The sequence below is a fragment of the Crocuta crocuta genome, unplaced genomic scaffold (assembly GCF_008692635.1).
Source record: "Crocuta crocuta isolate KB4526 unplaced genomic scaffold, BGI_CrCroc_1.0 scaffold396, whole genome shotgun sequence".
NCBI classification, from domain to species: Eukaryota; Metazoa; Chordata; class Mammalia; order Carnivora; family Hyaenidae; genus Crocuta; species Crocuta crocuta.
The window spans coordinates 4,064,448-4,088,475 of NW_027533259.1; the positions used below are offsets into that span (position 1 = coordinate 4,064,448).

The window sequence follows — 24,028 nt, forward strand, 5'->3', positions numbered from 1 at the left end:
CCCACCATTCCTAGACCTCTCTTCTCCCTAGTGTGTGCTCGGTAATACACCACAGAGGGTGTTTGGACTTCTACACTACTGTTCACTAAATGGTGACCTCTGCATAAACTCCTTCGGATTTTACATGAACATTTTCAGAATTAAAAGGAAAACATGTGATGGGATTTATTGTTGATTGATAACTGAAATCCTTTTTGAAAAAAAAAAAAAGGGCTCAGTATCAATCAATGTAGCAAGCAACAGAAACATACTGCCAGTTCACAAATGGAGTAGTTAGCTGACAGACAAGTACCAACTAGAGAGTCTTTGAGAAAACTCTCCATTTACTTGGGCAAATAAAGTCAAGAGTTTTTTCCCCCCTGTATAAGTCCACAATGTTTAGGTTCAGGTTCGAAAAAGGACTCGTTTGGGGGCATTAAATTTACACTCTTAAAAAAAATCTATAAAAACTACAGTTTAAAAAAATGAACTCCCCGTAATTGCTTACTTCAAATTAACACGCAGCCTATATAGTTGGAAAAAGAAAAGATTTTTGGATATATATTTTATTTGACAGTGTTTTAGAATATCATACAGTAAACAAGATTTCTGTAAAAGTTAATTTATCCATAGTGGTGCGTTTCATAAAAATAGTTGCTCACTTACAGTCTTTCTGTGACTATTAATACATGAATTATATTTATAGAGATACAGCTGTACAGGGTAAATTCACAGCTAACACTACACAGATATATTATTTGGAATGGGATTTAGATGATGTGCTGTCTTCACAGGTTATGGATTACAGCCGCATAAAGCAATTACTGCACGAGTAGTAGCTGTGAACTGTGCAAATTAGAATTTATGCAAGCGTAATCTCAACTTTTTTTTAATCCTTTTGTAACACATGGAAAATAAAGGTCAGAGGATACAGCACCGGGACGTGCAGCTACACTACAGAAGCATTGTCCAAAACCAGATTCAATAAATTAATGGCAAACTATACTGGATTTCTAGTCCAGGGGAGAAAGACTAATTGAGATTAAACCCAAAGTATTGTAAACTGCTACATGTGTTTGTGCTTTTGTTTATGATGAATGGATTCCATTTTTGGAAATTGCTTTTACAAGCTGCAAGATTCTTCACTTGAGGCTTTCAACCATATTGTCCTCCTGTCAAACAAGTAAACTACTCCTATGCCTGATGGAAATTAAATCGCTAGTGCTCAGATTACTGCAATTTACAGAGAGGGAAAGAGCCAACGGAGGGAGGCTATTATGTGTGACCTTGTGTGATGGACCTGATCTCCCGTTTTACTTATTTGACTACAAGTGCAGGGAGGTGAGGCTTATTTGCATGTGAACTCCTGTAAGGGGCAGACTATGAGAAGGATGAAGCCTCATTCATTCAGGACAAATTAAAGAGAAACTGCCCTCAGAAACATTTTGCCTTTTTAATATGTGTAGCTACAAATAAGTACGAATGGATAATTAACTGAAGGTAACATTTTACGAAGAAATATTAAAACGGCAGGCAAGAAAGGCGAGCCTTAGAGTTTTACTAGGGGATCAACCACAGATCGATGAAGATAAACGGAAGCATCTAGAGGTTGCTAAAAGAATGCCAAAGAATACAAAGACAAAAAAGCACACCAAATGAAAATAAAAGGAGAAAGACTAAGGAACGATAAGCAGAAAAGAATGCTAAGAGGTTCACATTCTTTGATGAAAATAAATTGGTCATAATGATGATTTTTTAATATCAGGGATTCATTATAATCTGAGAAGTACAGGAGAAACACTTTGCCTCTGTTCTATCAAAGTGAAAATGAAGCAATGGAAAGAGGATTAAAAAGACAATAAAGTAAGTGAAATATAACACTGCTGTCAAAGAAGCTACTATCTCTGCTAGCCTGAGACAATAGGAAAGCCTTTTCATAAAGGAACTGCAGCGTTGCCAATCTTGATTAAACAAATTGTGGTCCTTCAATTATAAAATGCATATTTTAGATGAAAACCAATTAAGATCTATGAGCTAAACTGCAAAATTCTGACTTATGGCAATCTGTTCCCTAAGATACAATTTTTTAAACCTTTTGTTTCTACCACTGAAAATGTACAGAAATATGATTTGATCACAGAAATGGCAGTAAAAATGGCATCACACCAATGAATTCACTAGATTTCTAAACTCGGCCTGCAGTATGCAGGGAACGTTGCAGCTAATACCGGTGATGGATGCCACGAGTGAGTCATGGACACATGTCATGGGCGAACAGTTCTGGATGTTTCAAAGAAACCTTTTAACCCCTGTCTAGATATGTCGAGAACAATTTATTTACAACTCTTTAGATCAATTAAAAGATATAATCTTGTCTCAGTTTCAGCTTGCTCCGTGCAGTTTGATTTTTAAGGCGATATTCCAGTTTGTGTGATTGCTCTTAACTTGTCCAGATTCTTGATATAAAGTTTGGATGACATCCAAATCCTTCATGCAGTGGGGATAATTTTTTTTTCTTTTCTTCTTTTTACTAAAGCTACACTGCACTGTCTCTCTGTGATGTTCTTCACGTTATTTTGGTTCTTCCATAGCTGCCAAAGCCCCCAAAATGGAACCGGGGCTTCAGGATCAGTTCAGGTCTGCGCGTGGACGCTGTACCGCCCATGCTCGTCGGACACGTGGGACTTCACGTCGATGCTCCCAGGCCTTGGTGCCTCGTGGATCTATGCGTGTGACAGTGAAAATAAATTAAAACGCCGTGAGACGGAACCTAAGAAGAACGACCTGCAGGCGTCGAGGCGGGGCGGCGGGCTGTTGCCGCGCGGCTCATCGGCCCGCAGCCGANGCCTCGGGCCGCCCCTGGCCGCCGGGCGCCTCCTCGAGCCTCGGCCGAGCGGCCCTCTGCGGGCTGGCCGAGCGCTCCCTCTGCTCCCCGAGGCGCTGCTTCTTCTGGCCGCCGGCTGAAAGCTCCTTTGGTTTCCTAACGTCGTGTTCCCTTTTGATATCCCAAGTTGGGTCTGGGCCTATCTGGTGGGAAGGGTCGGAGGGTGGGGCTGGATGTGATGGAGAGAATGGAGAGAGGACGTCCTCGAGGGAGACGCCTACTTCCGGCAGACCTGGGGAGGCGGCAGCGGGAGAGCTCCAGCAGCTGGGTTCGTCTGTGGGACAGGAAGCACAGGCGTTAGGAGGCGCGCCACGCAGCCTTTCCACGCTCCCGCGACTCGGTCTCTACCTTAGGGACGAGAGCAGGCGGCCAGGGGCGACTGCTTTCAAGGTCCCCAGTCACAGCTGCTCCCACCCTCACTGCCAGCTGGGCAGTCGGCCGCACCCGCGGGGGTTCTGTTTCCCGCCACTCATCTACCCCACCTCCTTCCCTCGTTGATGGATCAGGGAGGTCATTGCTAACTACGGTCGGGCCTGATCCATCCCTCCGCCTTGGCCCCTTCTAGCTCCCTGGGGTGCCTTCGTCTGACAGCCCCATGTGCATATCCATCCGCCTTGGCAGCTAGGTATCAGTGGTTCTCAAACTCGAGTACACATCTGAATTATCTGGGGTAATTCTGAAAAATACAGATTCCCAGGTGGCCAGTCCCAGAGATTTCAGTAGCTTGGCACCCAGGAATTTCTTTGCATTTTTAACAGGCATCGGATGATTCTGAAGATGGTCTGAGAACCAGGCATGAACCTCTGGAAGAAGTTGGGACAGTGACTTTCAACCATTAGGTGTCACTCAAAGCATAATTAGCAACCACCAGGTACTCTGAGAATTTAGATAAATTCATCAAAAAAAACCCCCTCATTTACTACTGTTGTCTTTTGGAAATCATAGTTCTTAATTCTTTTGAGTAATCCTGACTTCTAGCAGGGCCAGATTTAGAAAAATGATTCTTTCTAGAAAGCCTAGTTTCAGCATTTACTTGGGGGTTTAAGATCTGCCTACTTTGAGAAATGAGATATTTGCAACAACACACATACAAAATAGAATAGTGAACATGAGAAACAATTTTTTTTTAATGGTCAGAAACCAAGTAGGAGGACAGATGTGTTAGGAATCTGGGATGAGTTAGTTACTACTATGAACACTAAAGATTCTGGCCACTAAAGCAAAATTAAAGTGATAGGAAAAATCTGTTGTAAGATGGCGGACAAGACTAAAAAGAAAACACCTGTCCCTGATGGATGAGGAATGGGGAAGTAAAGGGCTATAAATTGTTCCCTCTGCTAATTCTCGGGGCTCAGACCTCTGCAGAATGATCTCCTCTGAGCCCACTGCTGTAAAATAAACCTCCTTCCTTCCAAGATCTCAGAGTGCCCTTTGGCTCCTCTGCCTGGTGATCCAGACCAGATTCCACAACATTTGGTTCCCTGACGAGGAAACCCAACCGCGCTGACCCGTTCGTTGTTGCCACCGGTATGGGAAAACGAGGAGGCGGTGACGGAAGGAGGAATCACGAAGGAGAAGGCACACCCTGCCTGAATTTGGGCAGTCTCCAGCGAGGTTGCCTCGGGCCGCCCCGCTCCGCCGTTCCCACCGGATTCGAGGAGACTTGGAAAGTGAGGACCTGGAAACAACGTTGGAAACCGGTAAGGCCTGGGCCCTAAATCTGTCCTGTCCTGCCCACACAGTGGTGGAAGGGGAAGCTGATCACTCCCCAGAGACTTCAGTAGTCTCTCTATTTGGGGCCTCCGTCTGTCTGGCCCACCCATAGTGGTGGAAGGGGGAAGCTGGTCATTCACCGGAGACCTCAGTGGTCTCATCCATAGAAATTCTGTGGGAGGGAATGTAATAACCTCTGATGTGTGAGTGTGAATGTGCGACTTGTTCTGGCTTGCCTGCCAGGGTCGATTCTGTGGCTCCACAGGTGGGCACCCTTAAGGTGCCCCAAAGCCTATGGAGTCTAAGTGAGCCCATTTGGGATTCTGTGGTGAATGATATACAGTCTATGGTGGCATTGGAATAGTTGCCGATCATAAGTCACAAAGCTGACACTGCTACAGCTAAGTGTCACCTAAGCTCCTTCCGGACATGGCCAGACAGGAATTTTACTGATCTCCTTATTAGAGGGGGAACTCCTACCCCTTTGTCTTTGTGATACTACCTCACAGGAACATTATGGGGTTGGAACTATGCAAAGAAGGGCTTTTCGGGAGACTGTGGAATTATGTGAATTAGAATAGCCCACCTTAGGAGAAGGATGGCCTCTGCACACAACCTTAGATGTCCTAATGGTCTGCTGTGTCTGGAGACTCAGTTTACCCTGCTCAGTTCCCACATATCAACTCCTGGTTCGAGATTGCCCAAACCCTCCCACTTTGGGTGTGATTTATCTACAATAAACAGGGACAGGCTAAGGTACAGAAGTCCCAACCTCTGCCAATTCCCGCCAGTGATCCGGAGGAAGAACCAGTTTTGCCTCCGCATATTCTTCCCTGAGACCATCAGCACCTGACCCCTCTGGCTCCCAATACTCTGCCACCTTCAGCTTCCCCACAACCTCCGGACTCGACAGATTCTCTCTCCCCCAGACCAGCAGTTGGATTGTGCCCTCGGCCAGGCACACGTGGCCTCTAGATGCCAGTACGAGAGACTGGTGTGCTGGCTGGGTTGCTGGAATGAGGGAACCTGAGAGACATGATGAAAATGGAGCCCTCCAGCCTGGCCGCTGGATGATGTATTACCAGACTTTATCAACTACTGATCTCCTCAATTGGAAACATAACATACTATCATATTCTGAAAAATCTTAGGTAATGATAGACCTAATGGAGTCCCTCTTCCAGAGCCACTGACCAACTTGGGAAGACTGCCAACAGCTGCTCCTCACTTTGTTTAACACCAAAAAGAGATAAAGACTTAGGAGAGGAGCTTGGCAATACCCTGAGGAACCCACACCAGCTGGGGCTGTCGATCCTGGCACCTGGGCTAGAACGGCCACACCTGAAGAACTTCCTACCTGGGACTTCACTACAGAAGAAGGACAAGTCCATATCCACCGGTACCAAGAGGCTCTCCTCTGGGGGATCCAAGCAGGGGCTAAGAAGCCCATGCCATGACCAAGATATCCTCAGTCACCCAGCAGCAAGGGGAATCCCCTGGGGATTATTATGAGAGGCCATGCGAGGCTTACCGCACTTACACCCCATTTGATCCCAAGGCACAAGAAAGCCACCAGCTGGTAAACACCTCTTTTGTGGCCCAAGCTGCCCCAGATATCAGAAGGAAGATCCAAAACCTTGAGGGTTTTGGTGGAATGAACATGATGCAGTTGATTGAGGTTGCTAACAAGGTTTACCTGAACAGGGAGGACACTGCCGAGAGGGAAGACAAGAAAAAGATGAGGAAAAAGATCAGGCTCCTCACCACTGCTTTAAAGGGAAAGGACAACAAAAGGGTGGGGAAGGTCCCACCACCAAAAGGGGGAAGCCCAGGACCTCTTTAGCAAGGGATCAATGTGCTTACTGCAAAGAGAAAGGATATTGGAAAAATAAAGGTTCCATCCAGGGGAAGTCCCAGAAACCCAGCTGCTATGTAAAAGAACCCTGTGGAAAAGACCTCATAGGGCTAGCAGGAATAGATTCAGATTGAGGGGGGCAAGGCTCACTTCTTGGCCCCCATGAGCCAACAAATCAAAATGAAAGTAGGGGGCCAAACTATGACTTTTACTAAGTGGGCTGAAATCGAGGGGGCCACCCAGACCGAGAAAGGATGGTAGAAACTTCTAGATGGGTGCATCTTCATCCCAGCGGCCCTCGGAGGGCATCTAGTTGGCGAATACCATCAACTCACCCATCTAGGAAACACTAAATTAGAGGCCCTCCTCAGAAAGCAATACTACATCAGCCAGCTGCCAGCATTCTGTCGAGCAATAAGCAAACGGTGACTTGCACCAGAATAATGCCCAATCCTTGCTGCGACCCCTGCCAGGCATCCAAAGGGTAGGAGCTACCCCCTTTCAAGATCTAGAAATAGACTTTACAAATGTCCAGCCAAGTCGAGGATTTAGATACCTCCTGGTAATAATCTGTACATACTCTGGATGGGTTGAAACATTCCCTACCAGGACAGAATGGAGCTGGGAGGTAGCCAAAGTCCTCCTAAAAGACTGTTCCCCAGTTCGGACTGCTGGCCACAGTCCACAGTGATAATGGACCTGCATTCCTGGGGGACATTATACAAACTTTAACCAACTCGCCCAACATAGCTTGGAAGCTTCACATGCTCACTGGCTTCAAAGCTCAGGGACAGAAGAGCATATGAAGGATACCCTCAAGGGAACCTTAGCCAAGTTCTGTCAGGAAGCAGACCTCCCATGGCCAGACCCGTTGCCCCTGGCCCTCCTGCATGTCTGTTGTACACCAGGAAGTCAAGGTTTCTCCTCCTTTGAACTAAGATATGGGAGGCCCCCTCCCTGTCTAGGGACTCTCCCAGGGAACCTATACAAAATAGGGGATAAGAGAATAAGAGAGCAACTTCAAGTGTTAGGAGCCACCCTAAATAAGTTACAACAATATACCATAGCAAGGGCCCCAATCTCTTTAGGATCCCCTGTATACCCTTTGTCAACAGGGGACTCCATCTGGGTCAAAGATTGGAAGAAAGACCCTCTCAAACCACAGTGGACTGGGCCTCATACCATTATTCTGACCACCCCTACTACCCTCAATGTCACAGATATTATTCCATGGGTTCATCACTCCAGAGTCAAGAGGGCCAATCTTGAGGAGCCCCAAACTTGGAAGACTGACCTAAGTCCAAAGAACACGCTCAAAGTGACCTTTCAGACAGTCCTAGATTCTTAGGATCTTCAGCCCTGCTCCAACCACACCCCGGAAGCTGGCTGGTTTACGTAATGCAGAAGCTTGAGCAATTGCCTTTCCAATAAGATAGACTGTCCTTAACTCTTTGTCATCAGGTTAGCAGAGGTTACCCGAAAAATCTGGGGAAACAGAGGTTTCTGTTTGCACCACCTTCCTCTTATGAATAGGATATCCTATTGGTATTAACTACCTCTAATCTGGGCCCCTTTTGGAGCCAGTAAGAGCAGGGCACCTTCCATGGAAGAATCTAAAGAAGATGGCTTCTAATGCAGACTAGATCTGTTTAAAGGGGCATCAAAGGGGGGAATGATAGGGAAAATCTGTTGTACGATGGCTGACAGGACTAAAAAGGAAATATCTATCTCTGATTAGTGAGCAATGGGAAGTAAAGGGCTATAAATATTCCCTCTGTTAATGCTCTGGGCTCAGACCTCTGCAGAAGGATCTCCTCTGAGCCCATTGGTGTAAAATAAAACTCCTCCTTTCTAAGGTCTGTGAGTGCCACTTAGTTCTTCCGCTGGGGGATCTAGACCGGATTCCATGACAAAAGCAGGAAAATCCAATACAGTGATCCTTGGATATTTGTTAGGAGTGTGTCCCCAAATCCTTTGGAAATCCTCAGATTTTGGAGTATCTTTCTAGAGTGTAAGTTTTTTCCACTGAACTGGCATACAGTCATGAGTGGGAATAAGGAAACCACACTGAAATCTGAGTGCTGGGTGAGAGGAGAGACTCCTCAGCAGCCCAAGATTCCATCCCACACTCCAGCCTCAGTGCCATGGATCAAATTCCTGCCACTGGAACATTATGTGTCAGAGGCAATTAGAGGCCCTTATTCAGACTCTGTCTGTGAATGTCAAGGGTCTTCTTTTAGAATTTGAGGATTCTTATCTAGTACCTTTTGATGCTGATTTATAAAGAGATAAGGAGAGGAAGAAGGAAGTGGGGTTGATAGTACCAGAAATTCGGGTCACCTGTATGGTATCAAATCAGTTAGAAAAAGTTTCTCCTTTGATGTGAAATTTGAATGGAGTATTTTAGGGCATAATAGTCTCTTTGCTTTTTCAGAGAGTAAAAAGTCCTGGAAAAGCATTGGAAAACCTGGAATCTAATCCTGCCTCTGGCATTGACCAAGATGTGGTTTGGGATAAATCACTTGATCTCTCTGAGCCTCATTTTCTCCCCTTAGAAGGTAAGGATGAGATGTTTACCTCCCAGAGATGAGACTTGCACCTTCAAAGGGAAAAGCACCTTGCAATGGGAGGATTCTAATGATTTTAGACACATAGTTGAATCAGGTTTTTCTTCTGTGTCCCAGTCGCGGCCCACTTACGAACTGGGCCGCCTTAACTAGCATACTTGAGGTGTTAAGTGTTAGTAAATCAGCCAGTCTCATATACTGTGATTCCCATGTGCCATGTTGCTCTACTCCAGATAGACTTAGCTACCTCAAGGGATACTCTAAAATCCTCAAATGCAAATGTTTTCATTGAAAATTGAAATATGTTCTGCTTCAGGCTGGAGTAGCGTTTGAAAATGAAACTTAGAGCAAATAATAGTCCATGGCAATGCCGTCAAACAGGAAGATATTGCCTGAAAGAGTTAAAAGTGGTCTCAAAAAGGTCTAACTAGAGTGTTGTGAAATGGTAATCTCTAACTTGGACCCTGGTGGTGACATTTCATGTTTTAATATCTTTCTCCAACATTGCCTCCACCCCCGCCCTGGCCAAGTCCATCACTATGGCAGAGTCAATTAGCTGGCCTTGAATTACTGTGAGATACAGGGAGGCTGCTATTATTCACACCATTTCCTGAAGGAGGAATTGAAGCAGAGAGAAGGTTAAGTAATTTGACCAAGATGACAGAATGGGTCAGCCAAGAGTAAAATGTTGGGTTTCTCTCATCTTTTGCACTTAGAAAATTTTCCTAACGTGTTGCCTTGGAAATAGGATCAAAGCATGTGAAATGGACATGCTCAGGGGCCACTTCTGACCAACAAGGACTAGACCCCATCACTGAACAGAATACTTAGCATTTATTTCTGAACATTTTACTTGTGATAATAAACTAGAAGGTGAAATCATTCAAAACACAAAGACACAAAAACCCTCTTATGATAAAAAGATTTCTCAAGTGTTTGTATATAGAATTAAATCATTAGTGGGAGAAACTACACGCTAAAATGTTCCAAGCTACTACTGATGGAGAGTATCAGTCAGAAATTAAAATGCACTGGATTGTAATGTAAAATGACTTAAAGGATGGACATCTGTACAAGTGGCTTAATAGTTCCCATTTTTCTGGACAAGAATTCTCCATCTCCGTACTAGCCCTGAGGTGTCTGCACCAGGCATGAGCCTGCAAAGCTGTGTATAAGTGCCAAGGGCTGCAGACAGCTCCTCCCCCACCTTGCCCTTTGACCTGCCTCATCCTGGTGACAGGAACCCTGTCTGGAAGAGCCCTCCTCTAACATTTTAAACTCTAGTTTTCGTGAAATCTTGATACACAATAACCAGAAGAAATAACCACATTCTGTTCTGCTTCCTTCAAACTTTATTTTCCTCCTGGGCCTCTCCCCCTTTATTTCCTCCAACCTGGCCACAGCCTAAAGCACGTGATTGTGTTCATTTGCTGAGCCGTTGCCCAGGACGATGAGCTGCCCACGTTTTTTGTATCTGAGATGTTCTAGACAGAACGGGAAATAACAGAGATGTATCCCAGGAAGACAAAAGCAGCCATGTGGGCCTGCAGGCATTTCCGCAGCCCCTTTGTCCAAATCAGAAAGGAAAAAGCCTCTTAGTTCAACCTGACTTCGTCTGCCTGCTCTCGTCCAGGTCACCAGTGATCTTTCTATTTGCAAGTCCAGAGGCCATCTCTCTATTCATCTTCGTGCTTTATCTCCCCACATCTCCCACACGTGACCACTGCCTGAAACAAAGCCAACTCTTGGCTTCCATGACACTCCGTTCTGTTCTTTAGACTCTCACAGTTCCTTCTCAATTTACTGTGAGGTTTCCTCTGGTTTTACTTGACCTCTAAATGCTGGCATTCCTCAGGAATTGGACTTAGGTCATTTTCTTTCTTGATAGTGTCTCCTAGCTGTTCTCATCTATTCATGTGACTTTTATGCAACAGCAATAGTCCTGTTTTTGCTGAGCTCTATGCTATGAGCTCTGGGCCAGTGTGCCCACCTGTCTGCTTGCAGTCGCCACTCGGATCATTCATTGGCATCTTCACTTCAACATGTCCAAACTGGAAATCTTTTCTCCCCAGGCCTATTCTGCACTCTTTCCCTTATTTCTCCTTCTTGGTGCGTAACACAACCATCCCCTGGAGTCATGCTTGATTTCCTTTCTCTCTCTCATGTCACAAATACAATCCACCCACAAGTCTTACCAGTCTTATATTCAAGTATTACTTGAACTTTGTCTGCCTTCACTTTCACCACCTGAGGTCAAGATTCCAGGCATTCCCTAGAAGGATTGCAACTGGTGTGGGCTGCCCAAGATAATCACAGTTTAAAAAGGCCACGGGGGCACTTGGGTGGCTCAATCAGTTAAGTGTCCGACTCTGGCTCACGTCATGATCTCATGGTTTGTGGATTCGAGCCCCACATCGGGTTCTGTGCTGACAGCTAGCTCAGAGCCTGGAAACTGTTTCGGATCCTGTGTCTCCCTCTCTCCCTCTCTCTCTGCCCCTCCTCCATTCACACTCGGTCTCTCAAAAATAAATAAACTCTAACAAAAACTTTTTTTATTTTTTATTATTTTTAAATGTTTTATTTCTGAGAGAGAAAGAGAGAGAAAGAGAGACAGACAGACAAACAGCATGAGCAGGGGAGGGGCAGAGAGGGAGGGAGACACAGAATCCGAAACAGGCTTTAGGCTCTGAGCTGGCTGTCAGCACAGAGCCTGACGACGGACTCAAACTCACGAACTGTGAGGTCATGACCTGAGTTGAAGTCGGACACTTAACCGACTGAGCCACCCAGGCACCCCCAAAAACTTTTTTTAAAAAGGCCATAGTGTGGACATCTTTCATAAGCCCTTGGCGCTTCAGAAATGAATTTGTGCTGTTCAGACTAGAGAAGTGTAGGATACTGCGATCCACATATCCTCCCCTGAGCTCAGAGCTTAGGACAAGTAACCTAGTTCCCATAATTGAAGAAGTGCCTGCCAAGCTACTGTTTTTCACACGGGCTACTCCCGTAATCCACTCTTGTCTGTACTTCTAGTTTCCTACAACTAATGATTCTCCATACAGCACCTACAGCAATCTCTTTGCAACACAAAGNCTCTCCTAGAAAACAGACCAATTAGGGGAGCTTACGTGGCTCAGTTGGTTAAGTGACTGACTTTTAATTTTAGCTCAGATTCTGATTTTGTGCTTCATAGGATAGAGCCCCATGTGCGGCTCTGCACTCTCAGCACAAGATTCTTTCTCTCTCTCTCTCTCTCTGCTCCTCCCCTGTTCTTGCTCTCTCACTCAAATAAATACTTAAAAAAATAGACTGATACATACATAATTACATATTATTAGTATATCTGTACACAAATCATACACACACACACATACACATACTATTATATTCAAGTTAAAAAGACATGTGATCTTTTGACTTCTAGGAAGCTAGTAATATTGAAAAATGAAATGTAATCCACTTCATGTGACTGAGATTAAAAAAAAAAAAGTAAACACAAAAACCTCATCTACTGTGTTTCAACAGTTTGTTTCTTTTATGGAATATAACTCAAATGACAGTAACCAGGGAGGTCATCCACTAGGCACAGACTACTTATTGCCATAAATAAGTATCTGCAGTACTGGTATTCTCAGATGGCCCTTATCTCCAGCAAAAAATAAAAATAGTGTAAAAAAAAAAATGTAATGAAATCAAAGGAGAGTTAATTTTGTCCTGTGCGGAAGGGTGAGGGAGACCCCGTAGAAGGGAGCTAGGAATTGCTGCAGGGAAGGAATCCTGTCTCCTGCCCCACATCTCCCCTAACAGCCCTAGGGTTTCCAGCTTTGGGCTGATTGGTTTCCACTCCTCTCTCCTCCTCCCAATACAGGGCAGATATGCAGAACTAATGGCTGCCTTACAGATTAGTGTTTGGGAAAGTATCAATAGTATTACCACTATTATATGACTAATAATAGCAACAGGGAACGTTGAGTGAGGTGCTTCCTAGACATGTAATTCTTCTAATATATTTACCCACATGTAAACTTGTACATTTTATACATGAGGAAACTGAGGCACAAAGAGGTTAAGTAACTTGTTCTGGGCTACCTAGCTGGTCAGGGATGGAGTAGGGTTGTTGAATGACTTTCTCATTTGGGTGATGGTCTACAAACTCAGCTGAAGCACTGTCACTAGACTCCTTTCCTATCCTCTATCTTGATTATGAAGTGGGGCTCATCTCTTTTTGGGGGGCAGTAGCAGAGAAGCTTCTATCTAAAGTGAGTCTGTCAGAGGCAAATCCATCAATCTTCCAAATGGAGACTCTGAAACGCCATTTAGGTTTGAACTTTGGACACAGAAGGGTGGGCACCATGGTTAGGATGTTGATTTGTGAAACTGTTGGAAACATGAGCTAGAATTGGAAGATAATGAAATTAGATTTCTTAAGAGCAGGGATAATGCTACATACTTTATTTTTTATAGTTTATTGTCAAGTTGGTTTCCATATAACATCCAGTGTTCATCACAGCAAGTGCCCTCCTCTATGCCCATCACCCCCCCTTCCCCTGTCCCCCACCCCCATGAATCCTCAGTTTGTTCTCAGTATTTAAGAGTCTCTTATGGTTTGCCTNCATCATACAGATCCTTTACATCTATGGTTAGGTTTATTCCTAACTATTTTGTGGTTTTTGGTGCAGTTGTGAATGGAATCAGTTTCTTTATTTCTTTCTGTTGCTTCATTATTGGTGTATAAAAATGCAACTGATTTCTGTATATTGGTTTTGTACCCTGCGACTTTGCTGAATTCTTGGATCAGTTCTAGTAGACTTCTAGTGGAGTATGTTGGGTTTTCCATGTAGTAACACTACATATGTTAAAAAGGACCCTCAGTGTCACACTTTGACCTGGACTGAATTGAAAATATTCCCAGTAGATACTGGAAAACACTGAGTCAGTTTGAGATATATTGTTACTGCTCAAATGAATAAAATCACTTTGCAGAGAGATCCATAGATTTGGTAAGTGTTCCCTTTCCTTATGAAAACCTTTCCTATTCCAACTGATAGATGGCTGGCTTAGAGAATACTGATGTATGTATACTGAACGATATTTTCTTGAAATTTAGAATATTATAGGAAAAAACAAAAAATGATTAGAGCAGATCAAAGGACAGTAATGTGAAGTCATTTGGTGTTCACAGAAAAAAATCTTTTAAGGATGTGTCCAAACTATAATGGGTCATTTAGATCTGCTCAATCATCATGAAGGCAATTGCTTTTTGTAACAAAATACAATGAAAAGTGTACCTATAAAAAAATTCTGAACACATTAGTTTACTCTGCTTCTGCTCTTTCTGAAGCATTGCTTCCTGATGCATTGTTAATGACATTCAAACATGTATTTGTTTCATCTTTCTCACCAGAGAAACGTAAACGAGGTGATATAACCATTAATAACTTTAAAAATTGGGACCTTATATGCTTAGTGCTGCTTCATGTTTATATTTGTTTTGAGAGCATATCAAAGGTACAGCAGTAAACCTGTGGCAAACTTGACCTCTAGGGCTGAAGGGGCTATTGATAATGGAGCTACCGTTTACTGAGTGCTTCATCTGTAACAGGAACAGTGCCGTGTGTGTCACATTCGTTATCTTGTAATCCTCACAACGGTTCTGAGCAATATAGTGGTATTATCCCCACTTCACAGATGAGGAAACCGAGGTTTAGATACATTAGTCAATTTTCCTGGTTGACTAATTCTGGTAAGTGGGAAGCAGGATGACTGACTACATAACTCCAGAGCCCAAGCCACTACACTATTTTGGTGCCTTCTAATTTTTTGCACATCAGGACACACGTAGAAAACTGTATTATTTAGCTAGTGCATTAGAGCAAATAGATGGAAATGATCAAGGGCTGAAGAAACCAGCCTAGCCCTCTGTATGCCCCCAGGGCCAAAAGAAGTTGATATCTTGGTGTAACCCATCAGAAGTGTGTCATGGAGAACAGATTAGGAAACTCAGTTGTGTTTTTCAATGAGGGGAAATCTTGATGGCTCACATTGACCTGGAAATGTGGGGATGCTCAGGGATCATTCTCAATTAGTAAATATCTGCATTCTAGGATGAAAAATATGCCGTTTCATTTGTTTTAAGGATGTTTTGGAGGGAAACACATTCTCCTTTTCAAATAAAATCTTAAACGGAAGCCCACTATGTAAACAAATAAAAATGGAACCACTTTGGTGAGGTGGGGTGGATCCAAAGCCTCTTGCCATTCACTCACCTCCCACCTGCACTGGGCTATTTGTTTTTGTGGGGTTTTTTGGTAAGAAAACTCTGTTCTACACTCCTTAATCCCCATCACCTATTCCACCCATCCCCCACCCACCTGCCCTCTGGTAACTGTCACACCTGCACTGCTCTTAAGGAAATTTCTTGGGAAACTTGAAGCTCTAATAGAACAGTTTGAAAATCAATACATGAAGAAGAGGTGTCTCCCAAAGCCCCTGTTAAAATGCAAAAATCCCCATGCAGGGGCAGAAAGAAGAGAGTCAGGGAAGATTTGAGTAATATTTTTTCCCCCTATAAAGTAGTAGCTGGGAGTTGGACTTCAGAGAATGGAGACAAAGCACAGGGAAGTTTTGCCGGAGAAAGGGGATGGGAGTGTCTGTAGCCCAGCTGGCTTAACAGAGTTTGGCCTCTTTTGAACGGGGGAAAAATAACCGACACTCTATTGAACCATCAGAGCAGACGATGGTGCATCAGGGCCTGGGATTTGTACGGGTTTGTGCACATGCAGGAAAACCCTACCGTGCCAGATTGCCGCGCTAAGTGCTCCAGCAGCAGCCTAAACGAGGGGCTACAGACAGGCCCGGGAGTCAAAGGCCGGCTTGGGAAAGGGATATTGGCAATTGGGTGCAGAGGGGTTGTTGAATTGTTGGCAGTGGTGCAGACAGACGTGAAGGCCAAATTTGTGCCGCAGGCTCTGTCGTGAACAATACATATCTGCTGAGAGAGGGGGGCCCTGTTCCTGGGCTGCACGCACATTTGCAGCCTAAACGCTTGGCCCTTTGTTTCTCCAGCTTCAGTATCAACTTTTGAGGCCTCTCACCACCCTGTCCAAAGTGGCTCTTTTCCGGTACAGCTCCTTGGTTTCTTTCACAACACTGACTACAATTCTGTGTGTGTGTGTCTTGCTAGAATAGAAATTCTATTTGACATGGACTGTGATCTGTCTTGATCGCTGTTGCACCTTAAGTTTCTTACAGTGATGGGTGCGTCCTACCAAGGGTTCAATAAATATCAATTAGATGAAAAATAGATTAGTCAGATCACCCATTCCCTTTTCTTGAAAGTGGAAAGCAGCCAACCCTAGTAATTTCCAGAAATGTGGAGAAACCTGGTATATTTGTAATAAATGCATATGAATTGCAGGGGAGAAAAACTTGCCACCCCAAAATGTGTCTCTTTGCCATGAGGGTTATTTTAGGCTATTTTTGAGAAACAAAGACTCCAGAAGTTTTTTTTTACCTGCCCCCTAAACTTCTCCCAAAACATTTAGATAGGGGAGGCTGCAATAAGAAGAGAGCTATTACCAAAGATAACTTTGTTTTATCTCAGAAAGACTTAGTGCGGCATGACAAACATCTGCTCTTCCCATCTTTCTGTGAATTGTCTTCCTCTCCTGTGAAGTCCCAACCCCCTTGCCCTCTTCTCCTTAGCTCAGGTAGCATAGAAGCCTCATTGGCCTGGATGCCTATGGGTCCCGTGTTCTTAGGAACCCCTCTACCTGTATGATTAAATGTTTTTCTCCTGTTAATCTGTCTGATGCCAGTCTGATTAGACCACCAGAAGAATCTAGAAGAGTAAAAGAAAAATTTTCCCTCCTTGACGGTTGGCATAGTCGGGAGGATTTACTTCATGGTGTGGACACTAGTCGTTCTGAGGCTGCTATAGCTGTCACATGCTGGCACCTCTGATAAACAGCAGCAGAAGGTAAGAATTCTTACCACAAGGGCCTGCTGGATCTCTGCAGACAAGGTCTCTTGGAAGCAAGCATGATGAGTCCTTTCCCATCCCCACCCCCCTAAATTTAGTCTAGCAGGATAAAGTATTTGTGGAACTAGTTCCTTGGACATAAGCACTCTAGGTAAAATTTGGTAATGAGTACCCTTGGCTTTTAGCCATCGTTCTCCTCCCAAAGATGGTCTCTGTTTTTGTCTCCGCCTTTTGTGTAGTTGGTCAGGAGGAGGAAGAACCACAGGTCGGAACACAGGTGTCAGCACCAGAAGGTGCTCACAGGTGTGAGCTTGGCTCACAAACAGGTGGATTCCTGGTTACCAGACTGGCCTCTGAGCACACAAACTTGTCCATGAGTCCCTTATGTAAAAACTGGATGAGGCTTTCCCTTTCATCTTATTCTCTGTGACAAGTGAGAATATTCTCTTGGGTCTCTGACATCCAGAAGATACACTTAATGGGGTGCATCCGGATGGCCAGCTGAATAGAGGGGGCCTCACGGAACAAAGTCCCAGCACTTTCTTCATCCAGCCATGCCCGCTCTGTCACGGGAGTTTGCCATAAAGGGTCCCACTCCATAAGGAGCCTTTGTAACTTCAACCTTCATTTCTTTGTTAGTGCTGGGAAAGTCTCATTCCAAAAACATCTGCCTGGTGTCACAGATTAGCAGGTTTGTGACAGGAGGTATCTCACATTCTTGGGGGAAAGCAGAGAGAGACCCTGTGTTAAGTATACCATCCTTACCACCGGTACAACAAAGGCTTTTGCTTTCCTAGACAATCTTTGGGAATAAACTTGCTGGATCTTATAAGGGCTGGATATTTTGTGTTCTTTTGTGGGATGCTTCTTGTGTCCACTGTCAAGCCATAAAAAAGCTTATTAGTTTGAGCTACTCTTGAGATTGATAGATTGTACTTGTCAATGGCCAGAGGATGGATTTCTGAATTGAAAACTTCTATAAAATAGGAAACACCTGTCCCTGATTAATGAGGAATGCAGAAGTAACAGGCTATAAACTATTCCCTTTGCTGATGCTCTGGGCTCAGACCTCTGGAGAATGATCTCCTCTGAGTCCACTGGTGTAAAATAAACCTCCTCCCTTCCAAGATCTCCTAGTGGCCCTAGGTTCTGCTGCCAAGTGATCCAGACCAGATTCCACAACATTTGGTTTTCTGACCCAGAAACCAAACTGCACTGGCCCATTGTTTGAGGTGGTGATGGACTGAGGAATTGCAGAGAAAGCAGGCCCTGCCTGAATTTCAGCAGTCTCCAGCTAGGTTGCCTCGGACCGGCCCTGCTCTACTGCTCCTTCCAGACTTGAGGACACTTGGCAGTGATGACCTGGAAGCAATGTCAGAAACCAGTAAGGCCTGGGCCCTAAATCTGTCCTGTCCTGCCCACACATAGTGGTAGAGGGGGAGCTGATCACTCCCCAGAGACCTCAGAGGTCTCACTGACCGGAAACTGGCAGGGACCCCATCGGCCCACCGTTAGCCGTGGGAGGGGGGCCTGATCACTCACTGGAGACCTCAGTGGTTTCATCCATAGAAATTCTGTGGGAGGGAATGTAATAACCTCTGGTGTATATGAGAGTGTCAATGTGCCCCTCGGTCTGGCTTGCCTGCAGGGTTCAATTCTGTGGCTTCACAGGTGGGCACCCTTAAGGTCCCCAAAAGCCTATGGAGTCTGAGTAGGCCTGTCTGTGATTCCGTGGTGAACTGCATACAGTCTGTGGCAGCATCAGAATAGTTTCTGATCATAAGTGACAAAGCTGAGACCGCTACAGCTAAGTGTCACCTAAGTTCCTTTGGGACACGGGCAGAGGGGCATCCTACTGGTCTCCTCATTAGAGGGGGAACTCCTGTCCCTTTGCCTTTGTGACAGCACCTCATGGGAACATTATAGGGTTGGGACAGAGCAAACCCACAGTTCTTGAAACTATGCTTGAGAACTTTAGAAGGGGTTTTCAGGAAACTATGGAATTAAGAGGATCCTCAGCAAATTAAGAACCCTATGTAAGTTGGAATGGTCCACTTTTGGGGTAGGATGGCCCTTGGAGGGAACCTTAGATGTCCCAAGGGTCTGCTGCATCTGGCGTGTTGTCACCAGAGACCCAGGTTACCCTGATCAGTTTCCACATATTGACTCCTGGTTAGATATTGCCCAAACCCTCCTGCCTTGGGTGCGATTTACCTGCAATAAACAGGGACAAGCTAAGGTACAGAAGTCCCGACGTCCGCCAATTCTCACCAGTGATCCAGAGGAAGAACCAGTTTTGCCTCCACTGTATGCTTCCCCGAAACTATTAGCACCTGACCCCCGGGCTCCCAATACTCCGTCACCTTCAGCCTCCCCACAACCTCTGGACTTGACAGATCCTCTCTCCCCTGGACCAGTGGCCAGATTGCACCCTCGGCCAGGTGCAGGTGCTCTCCAGATGCCTGTACAAGAGAGGAGGGAACCTGAGAGACCTGATGAAAGTGGAACCCTCGAGCCTGGCCCCTTGATGATGTATTACCAGACTTTATCAACTACTGATCTCAATTGGAAACAACAAACCAATGGAGTCCAACACAATGGAGTCCCTCTTCCAGAGCCACCGACCAACTTGGGAAGACTGCTGACAGCTGCTCCTCACTTTGTTTAACACCAAAAAGAGAGAGACTTAGGACAGAAGCTCGGCAATACCTTGAGGAACACACACCAGCCGGGGCTGTCGATCCTGGCACCTGGGCTAGAACGGCCACACCTGAAGAACTTCCTACCTGGGACTTCACTACAGAAGAAGGACAAGTCCATATCCACCGGTACCAAGAGGCTCTCCCCTGGGGGATCCAAGCAGGGGCTAAGAAGCCCATGCCATGACCAAGATATCCTCAGTCACCCAGCAGCAAGGGGAATCCCCTGGGGATTATTATGAGAGGCCATGCGAGGCTTACCGCACTTACACCCCATTTGATCCCAAGGCACAAGAAAGCCACCAGCTGGTAAACACCTCTTTTGTGGCCCAAGCTGCCCCAGATATCAGAAGGAAGATCCAAAACCTTGAGGGTTTTGGTGGAATGAACATGATGCAGTTGATTGAGGTTGCTAACAAGGTTTACCTGAACAGGGAGGACACTGCCGAGAGGGAAGACAAGAAAAAGATGAGGAAAAAGATCAGGCTCCTCACCACTGCTTTAAAGGGAAAGGACAACAAAAGGGTGGAGAAGGTCCCACCACCTAAAGGGGGAAGCCCAGGACCTCCTTAGCGAGGGATCAATCTGCTTACTGCAAGGAGAAAGGATATTGGAAAAATAAAGGCCCCATCCAGGGAAAGTCCCAGAAACCCAGCTGATATGTAAAAGAACCCTGTGGAAAAGACCTCATAGGGCTAGATTCAGATTGAGGGGGACCAGGTCCCTCCTTCTTGGCCCCCATAAGCCCACAGTCAAAATAATAGTAGGGGCCCAAACTATGATTTTATGGTCAACATGGAGGCTGAATATTCTGTGATCACCTTCCCCGTGGTCCCATTTAGCAAGAAGATCGCTACTATCCTCAGGGCCACAGGGAAATGGGCAATGTAATAGCCCTCCGCCAAGTGTGAATTTGGGGGCCACACAGTACGGCATAAGTTCCTCTATCTACCCGAGTGCTGTATCCCTATCCTTCACCAGGATATACTCTCAAAGCTGAGGGCTCAAATAACTTTCAAGTCAATCGGACGCATCAGCCTCCAACTGGATCCAAGGCAAGAAAAATCAGTTCGCCTTATAATGGTAATTGCCACACCAAGAGAGGAAAAATGGAGGCTATTCTGTGCCCAGTGTAACCGAGTGGCCCATCCAAATCAGGATTGCCCTACCCACTGTATGGGCCAAGGACAACCCCCCACCCAGGACTTGTCCAAACCAGCCCCCATTATTGTCAAGTTAATCCCAGGGGCTCAACCACAGAGGCAGCGACAGTGTCCCATCCTACAATAGGCAAGGATAGGCATCCAAGAACACCTGACCAGACTCAAGAAAAGCCAACATTCTGGTTGAATGTCAGTCACCCTGGAACACCCCACTCTTCCCAGTCAAGAAGCCAGCAGGAGGCTACCGACTAGTATAAGACATACAAACTATCAACAAAGCTACTGTCTCCTTGCACTCGGTGCTCCCAAACCTGTACACTGTCCTAAGCCAGATCTCAGCCTCTGCTGGCTGGTTTACCTGCCTAGACTTAAAAGATGCCTTCTTCTGCCTCTGTTTGGCCCCCCAGAGCCAACCCTTGTTTGCCTTTGAATGGACCAAACCTGATACAGTGCGTCAGATGCAACTGACTTGGACATGCCTCCCACAGGGGTTTGAAAATTCACCTACCCTGTTTGGGGAGGCACTGATGGAGATCTCACCAGCTTTCCAATGGAGGCCACAAGTTGCACCCTTCCCCAGTATGTGGATGACCTCATTCTCGCCAGTGATACCCGTGAGAACTGTATGGAGGGCACAAGGGCCCTCCTCCAACTCCTGTTGGAATCAGGCACAGATCTGCCAACAGCAAGTCCGATATTTAGGCTTCCTTCTCACCCAGGGGAAGAGAGCACTAGGGGCAGAGGAAGAAAAAAAAAAAAAGTCATCACCTCCCTACCCCAGCCCCAAACTAAGAAAGGGTTAAGAGAGTTCCTGGGGGCTGTAGGATTCTACTGAGTCTGGATTCCAGGATTCTCAGCAATAGCAAGACCCTTCTATAAACTCCTGGTAGGGTGGGATCGAGAAGCCCTGTATGGAGGAGGCTAAAAACACCTTCCTAGAGATAAAGACTGCCTTCGGGCAGGCACCAGCCCTCTTGGCTTGCTAGATATAAAAAAGCCTTTTAATCTTTGTCCTTGAAAAGGAAAAGGTCACCCACGGGGGTTCTCACACAGACTGTTGGCCCTTGGCAACAGCCAGTAGTATACCTGTCAAAGAGGCTGGACCCAGTGGTGGCAGGATAGCCACCATGTCTTAGGGCACTAGCGGCCATAGTTTTGCTCATTAAAGAAGCAGATGAACTCACTATGGGACAAGAACTAAATGTCAAGGTCCCTCATGCTGTTGTATCTCTCATGAACACTCAAGGACACCACTTCCTCTCCAACTCTTGGCTAGCACAATACCAGGGGCTCCTCTGCAAAAATTCATGGGTCTCTCTTGAAACAGTGCAGACACCAAACCCTGCAACTTTCCTACCTACTGAAGAAGGGAAACTGGATCATAACTATACTGAGGTGACTGATGAAGTCTTTGTGAGATGCCCACATCTATGTGACCAGGCCCTACAGAGCCTGATAGAGAAAAATCTGTTATAAGATGGCTGACAGGACTGATAAGGAAATACCTGTCCCTGATCAAAGGCTCCCCCTTCTGGGTGCTTCTTACCACCCTGCTTGTCGAATGCATTAATGAGGAATGTGGAAGTGACAGGCTATAATAAATCACTTCCTCTGCTGATGCTCTGGGCTCAGACCTCTGGAGAATGATCTCCTCTGAGTCCACTGGTGTAAAATAAACCTCCTCCCTTCCAAGATCTCCTAGTGGCCCTAGGTTCTGCTGCCAAGTGATCCAGACCAGATTCCACAACATTTGGTTCCTGGACTCTGACACCCTACTGCGCTGACCCTTTGTTGCCACCTGTTTGGGAAAACAGGAAGGCAGTGACAGAATGAAGAATCACGAAGGAGAAGGAGTGTCCTGCCCAAATTTCGGCAGTCTCCACCTAGGTCGCCTTGGGCCAGCCCCACTCCTCCATTCCCCATGGACTCCAGGAGACTTGGCAAGTGAGAACCTGGAACTGACGTCAGAAACTGGTAAGGCCTGGGCCCTAAATCTGTCCTGTCCTGCCCACACATAGTGGTGGAAGGGGGACCTGATCACTCCCCAGAGACTTCAGAGGTCTCTCTGTTACAGGGCTCCAATTCTGTCTGGCCCACCGATAATAGTGGAAGGGGGAGCTGATGACTCTCTGGAGAACCCAGTGGTCTCCTCCATAGGAATTCTGTGGAGGGAATGTAATAACCTCTGGTGTGTATGTGAGTGTGAATGTGTGACTCAGTCTGGCTTGGCTGCTGGGTTCGATTCTGTGCCTCCACGGGTGGGCACCCGATAGTCCCCAAAAGCCTATAGAGTCTGAGTGGGTCCATCTGTGATTCTGTGGGGAATGGTATACAGCCTATGGCAGCATTGGAATAGTTTCTGATCGTAAGTCACAAAGCTGAGACCACTATGGCTAAGCATCACCTAAACTGGCCAGACCTACATCTCAGTGGTCTCTTATTTGCAGGGGGCATCCATACCTCTTTGTCTGTCTTTGTGATACTACCTCACAGGAACATTATGGGGTTGGAACTATGCCAAGAAGGGGTTTTTGGGAGACTATGGAATTATGTGAATTAAAATGGCCCACCTTTGGGGTAGGATGGCCCTTAGTGGGAACCTTAGATGTCCCAATGGTCTGCTGCAGCTGAAGCCTCAGTTTACCCTGGTCAGTTCCTGCATATCGACTCCTGGTTACAGATTGCCCAAACCCTTCCCCCTTGGGTGCGATTTACCTGCAACAAACAGGGACAGGCTAGGGTCTTAGTCACCTTGACAAAGTGGCCCAAGGAACGTCAACAGAAGTCCTGACCTCCACAAATTCTTGCCGGTGATCCAAGCAACAACCAATTTTGCCTCTTCCAGGTGAACCTCCTGGTTCCCGATAATCCATCACATTTGGTCTCCCCAGCACCTCCGGACTTGGCATATCGTCTTCCCTATACCCGCAGCCAGACTGAGCCCTCAGCCAGGCCCAGGCACTCTCTAGATGCGGGTCCAAACCTGCTGGTACCTGAGAGGCTTCCTCTGGGGGATTGGAGCTAGGGGTTAAGAGGCCCATGAATATGCCCAACCATGAATATGCCCAAAAGCAAGGGCAATCCCCCGGGGATTATTATGCAGGGCTTTGCAAGGTTTACAGCCCCTTTGACCCCAAGGCACAAGAGAGCGACGAAAGGACAGGGAAGGTCCAACAGCAAAAGAGGG

At 45.9% G+C, this 24,028-nt stretch overlaps 1 protein-coding gene across 1 annotated transcript in view; it reads right to left on the reverse strand.

The window, feature by feature from the left end:
* Positions 1-2,805: 2,805 nt before the first annotated feature.
* The window catches only part of MAGI2 (membrane associated guanylate kinase, WW and PDZ domain containing 2), a 966,486-nt gene continuing 945,263 nt past the window's right edge, over positions 2,806-24,028 (reverse strand). Inside the window, exon 24 of the mRNA XM_077746976.1 lies at positions 2,806-3,137. Within this exon, the coding sequence (XP_077603102.1) occupies positions 2,806-3,137 (332 nt within the window). The remainder of the gene's footprint in view (positions 3,138-24,028) is intronic.